General features: G+C 40.9%; 1 protein-coding gene across 1 annotated transcript; it reads right to left on the bottom strand.

Annotated features, from left to right (window-relative positions):
* Positions 1-2,369: 2,369 nt before the first annotated feature.
* On the bottom strand, positions 2,370-4,309 carry LOC106593489 (equistatin-like). The gene is made up of 5 exons (XM_082964503.1): positions 4,239-4,309; positions 3,620-3,684; positions 2,872-3,003; positions 2,582-2,669; positions 2,370-2,506 (listed from the first exon to the last, which is right to left on the bottom strand). The coding sequence occupies exons 2-5, from the start codon at positions 3,669-3,671 to the stop codon at positions 2,494-2,496; spliced, it is 285 nt and encodes a 94-aa protein (XP_082820629.1). The 5' UTR covers positions 3,672-3,684; positions 4,239-4,309; the 3' UTR covers positions 2,370-2,493.
* Between the last annotated feature and the right edge of the window lie 6,899 nt (positions 4,310-11,208).

Here is an 11,208-nt window from a genome sequence, read left to right as displayed (position 1 = left end):
TTGCCAGATTTAAAAATAACCTTACTGGGAAATCACACTTTGCAATAATCTGAGCACTGCGCCCAGAAAAATACGCGTTGCGATACAGACTAGACGTCATGTTGGGGAGATCTAAAATCGAAAATACTATGTAAATAATCCATTACCTTTGATTCTCTTCATCAGATGTCACTTCCAGGTATCACAGGTCCATAACGAATGTAGTTTTGTTCAAAAAAGCTCATCATTTATGTCCAAAAATCTCCGTCTTCTTAGCACATGATCTAAGCCAGCCGGACTTCTCGTCATGAACGAGGGGAAAAAATATATTTCCGTTCGTTCAAACATGTCAAACGTTGTATAGCATAAATCATTAGGGCCTTTTTTAACCAGAACATGAATAATATTCAAGGTGGACGAATGCATACTCTTTTATAACGTATTGGAACGAGGGTACCCAACATGAACTCGCGCGCCAGGTGTCTAATGGGACATCATCGTTCCATGGCTCTTGTTCGGTCAGATCTCCCTCCAGAAGACTCAAAACACTTTGTAAAGGCTGGTGACATCTAGTGGAAGCAATAGGAAGTGCCAAAATATTCCTCAGCCCCTGTGTTTTTCAATGGGATAGGTTTAAAGGTAATACAACACATCAGGTATCCACTTCCTGTCAGAAAATGTCTCAGGGTTTTGCCTGCCAAATGAGTTCTGTTATACTCACAGACACCATTCAAACAGTTTTAGAAACTTTAGAGTGTTTTCTATCCATATATAATAAGTATATGCATATTCTAGTTACTGGGTAGGATTAGTAACCAGATTAAATCGGGTACATTTTTTTTATCCAGACGTGCAAATGCTGCCCCCTAGCCCTAACAGGTTAATGACTACCGACCCGTAGCACTCACCTCGATCATCATGAAGAGCTTTGAGAGACTAGTCAAGGATCATGTCACCTCTAACTTACCTGCCACCCTACACCCACTTCAATTTGCTTATCGCCCCAATAGATCCACATACGATGCAATCGCCATCACTCTGCACTATCCCATCTGGACAAGTGGAATACCTATGTAAGAATGCTGTTTATTGACTATAGCTCATCATTCAACCTCCATAGTACCCTCCAAGCTCATCATTAACCTCGAGGCCCAGGGTCTGAACCCCGCCCTGTGCAACTGGGTCCTGGACTTCCTGACGGGCCGCCCCCAGGTGGTGAAGGTTGGAAACATCACCTCCACTCTGCTGATTCTCAACACTGGGGCCCCAGCCTGTACAACCATGACCAAGCACGCCTCCAACACAATCAAGTTTGCAGACAACACTAAAAGGCTTGATTGCCAACGATGAGACAGCCTACAGGGAGGAGGGCTCTGGGAGTGTGGTGCCTGGAAAACAACCTCTCACTCAATGTCAACAAAAGGACATGATCGTGGACTGGAAACAGCAGAGGGTACACCCCCTTATCTACATTGACGGGAACGCAGTGGAGAAGGTTGAAAGCTTCAAGTTCCTTGGCGTACACGTCACTGACAAACTGAAATGAACCACCCACACAGTGTGGTGAAGGTACAACAGAGCTTCGTCAACCTTCTGGCTAAAGAAATGTGGCTTTTTACAGATGCAGTTGAAAGCATCCTGTCAGGCTGTATTGCCGCCAACACTCGTCAGAGGGTGGTGCGGTCTGCCCCAGGAATTACCGGGGGCAAACTATCCCCCCTCCAGGAAACCTACAGCACCCAATGTCACCGGCAGGCCAAAAAGATCAGGGACAACCACCCGAGCCACTGCCTGTTCACCCCGCTATCATCTAGAAGGCAGTCAGTACAGGTGCATCAAAGCCAGGACCGAGAGATTTAATAGCTACCCTCTCAAGGCCTTCACACTGTTAAACAGCCATCACTAGCACTTTAGAGGCTGCTGCCTATAGGCAGCAACTAGGAATCACTGGCCACTTCCATAAAATTTACATATCTGCCATTCCTCATCTCATATGTATACTGTATCTTAAGCCATTCTGCTCTGACTTCCTTCCATAGGTTCATAATTTATTCCTTTTTAGATATTACTGCGCTGTCTTAGCTAGAAGCCCACCCACATCTGCTAATCACGTGTATGTGACCAATAGTTGATTTGCAATTACATTGATTAGAGGGCAATAAAGTGCTGAGTACCAGGCAGTTATCAAGTATAGTAGGCTACTAATGACCATCAGCAGCATCATAGCTTGGAAAAGCCTAATTACCATGACTAAGTGGTCACATGGAATTGACTGCCTTCATGACCACAGGTGTGGTGGTAATACGGTCACCATAGCCTTAATCCTTCCATTTCCCAGAAATGGACTGGTTCAGCATATAACACCAACAATAAAGGAAGTGAAGCAACAATTTTAGCTCTGGATTTATTCATATAGAATGTGAATCAACGCCCATAGTACTGTAAAGACAAGCATCAAAGTAATTCCAATGTTTTTGCAAAGTCTTCTCAACGTCTTGGTTCCAATGCCTCTCATCAGCGAGCGCCACTATAATTAAACAAAAAACAAATATTAACACTCAGAACAAGCTGCAAAGAATGAACATTTAGTGAATGAGTGTACCTGCATGCACATTTGACAGAAGCAGTGCCTGGTGGAGTCTCAGTACCCGGGATCTTTTGTCCAGTTCTGGTAACACACCAAGAGGAACCTACCAGAAGTGGACATGTTAAAAAGCTGTTGCATAAGTCTTATTTTGTTAGTCCCCATGAGGTCAAATGCTATTTCCAAGGGGGTTAAGGTTAGAATTAAGGTACGGTTTTTGTGTTAAGGGTAGGGGAAATAGGATTTTAAATGGGACTGAATTGTGTGTCCCCACAAGGTTAGCTGTACAAGACTGGGTGAGCATTAACCTGTAGATCCCCAGTGTTGCTCAGGGGTGTATTCTCCCTGGCAGTCACACGTGGGGACGTAGACTCCAGGCGGGCCATTTATCACAGCATCTCTAGCACGCTCACAAGGGGTCTTGGGTCGTTTCATAGCATCTGGACACACAGGTAACATACATTGTAACGTAGACATAACATTCTGGAAGCTTGGGCTGCATGTGGAATCTTGGGTTGCCTCCCGTGTGGGACCTTACTCAGAAGTAGTTTATACGGAATAGAGTTCCATTTCAGATGCAACCTAGGGACTTCCTGGCTAAAAATGGAAATTCTGCTACTTGTTTAAAGGGCCCACAGTCAATTCAGTTTCTGTGTTTGTATCATATTGTATATCTGCTGATGAAAAAAAAAAGACTGTAAAAGTGGGGGTAAATTCTATCAAGAAGTGACACTGATACTTGCTAGACAAGCCAGTCATACATACAGTTGAATGATTAAACCAATCATATCAGAACACCTCAGTCCAGCATCTAGACACCGATATACATCTCTGGAACTAGAGGAGTGGCAGGTAGCCTTGCCGTTAGGCCAGTAGTTCATATATCCATCCATGTTCCCTTCAGCAAGGCACAACCTTGATTATTCCAGTGTCAGAGGGTGTCCCATGGAGAACCGGTTATGAAAACATTTAAGTCACACCTGCATGTGTGAAATAGGACAGAGCAACACCCACTAATGTTTATTCAAATGCAGGTGTGAGGTATGTAACTCCTACCTCCCAGAGCAAAAACCGTGCTGACAAGCAGAATGATGGTCAATGTCACCATGATGATAGGTCTCCTGAGAGAGAGAGAGAGGATTAGTTGAGAATTTTAGTCAGCTGTGATAGTACTGGAATATTCCAAGTCAGTGGAATGGCTGGTGGAACTAGAGGAGAGGTTAAGGAAACCCTGTGTTAATTACAACACTTAAGCAACTGCTAAGGCAGCCTTTCCTAAATCCAGTCCTGAGGACCCCAAGAACCGAGTATTGGCAACACGGTGCTACTAGTCTTCTGCCAAAACTCAGGTATCAGCTCTTCAACCACATACAATAGATAAGCCTGGCACACAGGAATATGTATTCTTCACAAATGGCTCCTCATTTCTTATGTAGTGAACCATCTTTGACGAGTGCCCATAATGCACTACATAGGGATTGGGAAGCAGCCTAGATCTAGTCAGAGACTACCCATTTACTGCAAAGGGAACTATTAGTCTATGCTCTTAAATGCAGGGGGGGGGTCACTCCACAAAATGGCACCCTATATAGTGCACTACATTCGACCATGGCTACATAAGATTAAGGTGCCATTTGAGATGCAGATAGTCTATTAAATAATGACACAATCTCACCTTCTGCACTCTTCCAGGGGATTCACTGTGAGTCTCTCTCTTTGTTGTCTGTGAGTTATGGTCTACCTCTTCTACCTCTCCTTTTAAAGGACCTGTCACAGGTGTGACTAGTTGCCTCATTAACCCAACGAGAGATCCTGATGTCTGCCATTAGTTAGTGGTGTAAACAACTTAAGTAAAAATACTTTAAAGTACTACTAATTCGTTTTTTTGGGGTATCTTTACTGTACTATTTATGTTTTTGACAACTTTCACTTCACTACATTCCTAAAGAAAATAATGTACTTTTTACTCCATACATTTCCCTGACACACAAAAGTACTCGTTACATTTTGAATGATTAGCAGAACAGAAAAATGGTCCAATTCACGCACTTATCAAGAGAACGTCCCTGGTCATCCCTGCTGCCTCTGACCTGGCAGACTCACTAAACACAAATGCTTTGTTTGTAAATTGTGACTGAGTGTAGGAGTATGCCCCTGGCTGTCCGTAATTATATATAAAAAACGTGAAAATGGTGCCGTCTGGTTTGCTTAATGTAAGGAATTTGAAATGATTTATACTTTTGCTTTGATACTTAATTATATTTGATCAATTACATTTAATGTTGATTCTTCAGTATATTTAAAACCAAATAATTTTAAACCTTTACTCAAGTAATATTTTACTGGGTGACTTCCACTTTTACTTGAGTCATTTTCTCTGAAGGTATCTTCATAGGCAGTAAAGAGAGTAGTAGAGGAAGATGGCTCCAGTATCGAGGGATCCTGAGAGGCCCCCTGTGAGTATGCCGTTGCCAACAGAGAGTGAAAGGGATAACACGTGTTTCAGTAAGGTTAGTTTCTTAGCATTCATAGCCATGGTTATCAACTGTACCACAGAAATGGAACATAAATCACAGAAAATTGATGTTGTGGTGGCAGCTGCAGAGAACTCCTTGGGTTATGAGATTTTACAGCAGAACAGTTACAAGGTGTGATGAACGATAGTGTCCCGTTCTCCCAGGCTGCCGGCCTGCTGTAGGATCAGATTGGGCAAAGTAGTGGAATAGTGGTGAGGTTTTAATGGGTCTAGGATCAGAAAGGGTAATGTAGTGGAATAGTGGTGAGGTTTTAATTAATGGGTCTAGGATCAGAATGGGTTATGTAGTGGAAGAGTGGTATGGTTTTGATGGGTCTAGGATAAGATAGGGCCAATTAGTGTAATAGTGGTGAGGTTATAATGGGTCTAGGATCAGATAGGGTCATGTAGTGGAATAGTGGTGAGGTTTTAATGGGTCTAGGATCAGAAAGGATCAAGTAGTGGAATAGTGGGAGGTTTTAACCTGTTTGGTCTAGGGGGCAGTATTTGCACGGCCGGATAAACAACGTACCCGATTTAAAATGGTTACTACTCTTCCCCAGAAACGAGAATATGCATACAATTTGTAGATTTGGATAGAATACACTCTAAAGTTTCTAAAACTGTTTGAATGGTGTCTGTGAGTATAACTAAACTCATATGGCAGGCCAAAACCTGAGAAGATTCCATACAGGAAGCGCCCTGTCTGACAATTTGTTGTCTTTCTGTTGCATCTCTATCGAAAATACAGCATCTGTGCTGTAACATGACATTTTCTAAGGCTTCCATTGGCTCTCTAAAGCCGCCAGAAAGTGGAATGAGGTGTCTGCTGTCGCTGGGCAAAGAACAGCAGCAGAATTTGTAAGTGGTCAGCCTGGGGACAGTGAGACGGATGCGCATTCACAAGACTACTCCATTTTTTTCTTTCAGCCTTTGAATGAATACAACGTAGCCCGGTTGGAATATTATCGCTATTTTATGAGAAAAATAGCATAAAAATAGATTTTAAACAGCGTTTGACATGCTTCTAAGTACGGTAATGGAATATTTTGAATTTTTTTGTCACGAAATGCGCTTGCGCGTCACCCTTCGGATAGTGACCTGAACGCACGAACAAAACGGAGCTATTTGAATATAACTATGGATTATTTGGAACCAAAACAACATTTGTTGTTGAAGTAGAAGTCCTGGGAGTGCATTCTGATGAAGAGCGCGCAAAGGTAATCCAATTTTTCTAATAGTAATTCAGAGTTTAGTGAGCCCCAAACTTGGTGGGTGTCAAAATAGCTAGCCGTGATGGCCGAGCTATGTACTCAGAATATTGCAAAATGTGCTTTTGTCGAAAATCTATTTTAAAATCGGACACCGCGATTGCATAAAGGAGTTCTGGATCTATAATTCGTAAAATAATTGTTATGTATTTTGTCAACGTTTATCGTGAGTAATTTAGTAAATTCACTGGAAGTTTTCGGTGGGTATGCTAGTTCTGAACAACACATGCTAATGTAAAAAGCTGGTTTTTTATATAAATATGAACTTGATTGAACAAAACATGCATGTATTGTATAACATAATGTCCTAGGAGTGTCATCTGATGAAGATCATCAAAGGTTAGTGCTGCATTTAGCTGTGGTTTTGTTTTTTGTGACATATATGCTTGCTTTGAAAATGGCTGTGTGATTATTTTTGGCAGGGTACTCTCCTGACATAATCTAATGTTTTGCTTTCGCTGTAAAGCCTTTTTGAAATCGGACAATGTGGTTAGATTAACGAGAGTCTTGTCTTTAAAATGGTGTAACATAGTCATATGTTTGAGAAATTGAAGTTATAGCATTTTTGAGGTATTTGTATTTCGCGCCACGCGATTCCACTGGCTGTTGACTAGGGTGGGATGCGAACGTCCCACCTACCCCATAAAAGTTAATGGGTCTATCATCAGATAGGTTCAGGTAGTGGAATAGGAGTGAGGTTTTAATGGGTCTATGGTCAGACAGGGTCAGGTAGTGGAATAGTGGTGATGTTTTAATGTGTATATGGTTAGTTGGTAAGGCAATTTTTGTTTTCTGTTTTTCTTCTATCCATTTCCCCATTCTTTTATACCATCCCCTGTTTTTTGTGTCACAAAATGTAATGAATTCACTCTCCAGAACAGACAACAGCCCACACATTATAACTCAGTCCACGTAAACTTGCATCTCAGCCCATGTAGACTTGCGTCTTCAGAGCATAGCTGGATTGTGCGTCAATTGCAATCAATCAAATCAATCAAATGTATTTATAAAGCCCTTCTTACATCAGCTGATGTCACAAAGTGATGTACAGAAACCCAGTCTAAAACCCCAAACAGCAAGCAATGCAGTTGTAGAAGCACGGTGGATAGGAAAAACTCCCTAGAAAGGCCAGAACCAAGGAAGAAACCTAGAGAGGAACCAGGCTATGAGGGGTGGCCAGTCCTCTTCTGGCTGTGCCGGGTGGAGATTATAACAGAACATGGCCAAGATGTTCAAATGTTCATAGATGACCAGCAGGGTCAAATAATAATAATCACAGTGGTTGTTGAGGGTGCAACAGGTCAACAAGTCAGTAAATGTCAGTTGGCTTTTCATAGCCGATCATTCAGAGTATCTCTATCCCTCCTGCTGTCTCTAGAGAGTTGAAAACAGCAGGTCTGGGACAGGTAGCACGTCCGGTGAACAGGTCAAGGCTCCATAGCCTCAGGTAGAACAGTTGAAAATGGAGCAGAAGCACGGCCAGGTGGACTGGGGACCACCCATATTTTGATGCTGGGGACCACAACCCATTAAAAAAAAAACGTTTCTAAAGAGACAAGACTAACAAGGGAAATCCATGAACTAATAGTACAGGTAGATAGCAATAAAAATGATACTGCAAAGATACAAAATCAGTTAGAGGAAAAACATAAAGAACTTGAGGAACTTATTCAAGAACGATCTAATGTAATCTATTACAAAAATAAAGCAAACTGGATGGAATATGGAGAAAAATGCACCAAATTCTTCCTGAATCTCCAATACAGGAACCCTAACAAAAATAATTTGCAGAAACTCGTTACTGAAGACAGAGTCATCTATGATTCTCCGAATTATCTTTTAAAAGAGGAAGCTAATTATTTTAGGCAGATGTTCACTTTTCCGTCTCATCCTTTCCCACTGAATGAAGATTATGGTAAGGAATTCTTTCCAAATAATATAACAAATGGAAAATTAACAAATGTACAGAAAGATCAGTGTGAAGGCCAAATTACAGAGGAAGAACTTTTTGAGACTATTAAATCCTTTCAGTCTGGAAAAACCCCAGGGCTTGATGGCATACCGGTAGAGGTATATCAGGTATTTCTTGATATACTAAAAGCTCCATTGTTAGATTGTTTTAGCTTCTCCTACAGAAATGGTAGTCTGCTGGGTACTCAGCAGGAAGGTCTGATTTCTCTGTTATTAAAACAAGAGCCAGATGGCAAATATAAAGACCCAGTCTATCTAAAAAACTGGAGGCCCCTTACACTTCAATGTTGTGATGCAAAAATACTAGCAAAATGCATAGCACTCAGAATTAAAAGGGTTTTACCAGGTATTGTTCATCCTGATCAGACAGGTTTTTTACATGGACGATACATTGGAGATAATATACGACAACTACTAGAAATAATAGAACATCATGAAACATATAATAAGCCAGGAATGGTATTTATAGCGGATTTTGAAAAGGCATTTGATAACCTCTCTGGGCTAGGCAGGACGAATTCGTCCCACCTACGTAACAGCCACTGGCACAAAGGCAAAATGGCCATTTTTAAACAATGGATGAGCTTTTCTTAGTAATCTACTTGAGAACCATATAGGGTTCAAGTAAAACCTTTGAATGGGTGAAGCTTTTAGAGAGAGGTTTAGTGCTTTTATGTTGAATAATCTCAACCCACCCAATTCATATTCATTATATAGATGGGCACATTCTATTTTGAAATTCATTGTGTAGAGCTTATTTATATCTTTTGTGATATGAATACTGAGTATGTCTACTTCACCATCAGCCCATTTTATGGGTAAACTGCAGGATAATGTAAAAGTCAAATTTTTGAAGGATTCAATACATAATATTGAACACTTATCATAATTAGGTTTATGTCCAGAGAGTACAGAAAAGTTATCTAGATCTTCAATGACACATTGCAGAGATCTAGCTTGCGGACTTAAAACAAATCTAACAATGGAGCTTTTAGTATATAAAAAAAACACTTGATATACCTCTACCGGTATGCCATCAAGCCCTGGGATTTTCCCAGACTGAAAGGATTTAATAGTTTCAAAACGTTTTTCTTCTGTAATTTGGTCTTCGCACTGATCTTTCTGTACATTTGTTAATTTTCCAGTTTTTATATTATTTGGAAAGAATTGCTTACCATAATACGGGAAAAAAAATGTATGAAATGTACGAAATGCATGCATTCACTACTGTAAGTCGCTCTGGATAAGAGCATCTGCTAAATGTTCAAATTTAAATGTAAATGTACAATCTTCATTCAGTGGGAAAGGATGAGACGGAAAAGTGAACATCTGCCGAAAATAATTAGCTTCCTCTTCTAAAATATCATTGGGAGAATCATAGATGACTCCGTCTTCAGTAACGATTTTATGCAAATCATTTTTGTTAGCGTTCCTGTATGGGAGATTCAGGAATAATTGCTGCATTTTTCTCCATATTCCATACACTTTGCTTTATTTTTGTAATAGATTACATTAGATTGTTCTTGAATAAGTTCCACATGTTCGATTTGTTTTTTCTCTAACTTATTTTGTACCTCTGTAGTATATTTTTTTATTGCTATCTACCTGTACTATTAGTTCATGGATTTCCCTTGTTAGTCTTGTCTCTTTAGCCAGAAACTGTTTTTTTATGGGTGGTGGTCCCCAACAACAAGATATGGGTGGTCCCCAGTCCACCTGGCCATGCTGATGCTCCAGTTTCAACTGTTCTGCTGCGGCTATCGAGCCCTGACCTGTTCACCGGACGTGCTACCTGTCCCAGACCTGCTGTTTTCAACTCTCTAGAGACAGCAGGAGCGATAGAGATACTCTGAATGATCGACGACAACTGTGATTATTATTATTTGACCCTGCTGGTCATCTATGAACATTTGAACATCTTAGCCATGTTCTGTTATAATCTCCACCTGGCACAGCCAGAAGAGGACTGGCCACCCCTCATAGCCTGGTTCCTCTCTAGGTTTCTTCCTAGGTTCTGGCCTTTCTAGGGAGTTTTTCCTATCCACCGTGCTTCTACACCTGCAATGCTTGCTGTTTGGGGTTTTAGGCTGGGTTTCTGTACAGCACTTTGTGACATCAGCTGACGTAAGATGGGCTTTATCAATCAATTTGATTGATTCGATTGATTGCATGTGACGCACAATCCAGCTACGCTCTGAAGATGCAAGTCTACATGGGCTAGGATGCAAGTCTACGTGAGCTGAGTTCTACCGCATGGGCTTTGTCCTACAGCAGGCCGGCAGCCTGGGAAAACGGGACACTATCATTCATCACACCTTATAACTCTTCTGCGGTAAAATCTCATAACCCAACGAGTTATCTGCAGCTACCGCCACAACATATATTTTCAGTGATTTATGTTCCATTTCTGCGGTACAGTTGATAACCATGGCTATGAATGCTAAGAAACCAACCTTACTGAAACACATGTTATTCCTATCACTCTCTATTGGCCTCGGCATACTCACAGGGAGCCTCTCAGGATCCCTTGAAACTGGACCCATCTTCCTCTACTACTCTCTTCACTGCCTATGAAGATTCCTTCAGAGAAAATGACTCAAGTAAAAGTGTAAATCACCCAGTAAATATTACTTGAGTAAAGTTTTAAAAGTTTCAGCAAATATACTGAAGTATCAACATGAAATGTAATTGATAAAATATACTTAAGTTCAAAAGTAAAAGTATAAATCATTTCAAATTCATTATATTAAGCAAACCAGACGGCACCATTTTCTTGTTTTTTTATTTGATTACGGATAGCCAGTGTCACACCAACTCTCAGACATAATTTGCAAAGGAAGCATTTGTGTTTAGTGAGTCTGTTAGATCAGAGGCAGTAGGGATGACCA

Source organism: Salmo salar, chromosome 18, assembly GCF_965601325.2.
Source record: "Salmo salar chromosome 18, fSalSal1, whole genome shotgun sequence".
In the NCBI taxonomy this organism is placed as follows: Eukaryota; Metazoa; Chordata; class Actinopteri; order Salmoniformes; family Salmonidae; genus Salmo; species Salmo salar.
Note: the sequence above shows the minus strand (reverse complement) of the source record. Positions and strands in the feature narration are given on the sequence as shown.

Coding starts and splice junctions, on each gene's coding strand:
- LOC106593489 (XM_082964503.1), bottom strand. CDS start 3,671: ATGGTGACATTGACCATCATTCTGCTTGTCAGCACGGTTTTTGCTCTG. Junction 3,004..3,619: donor CACGGTTTTTGCTCTGGGAG/GTAGGAGTTACA, acceptor CTGTGTGTCCAG/ATGCTATGAAACGACCCAAG. Junction 2,670..2,871: donor GCAACACTGGGGATCTACAG/GTTAATGCTCAC, acceptor CACTTCTGGTAG/GTTCCTCTTGGTGTGTTACC.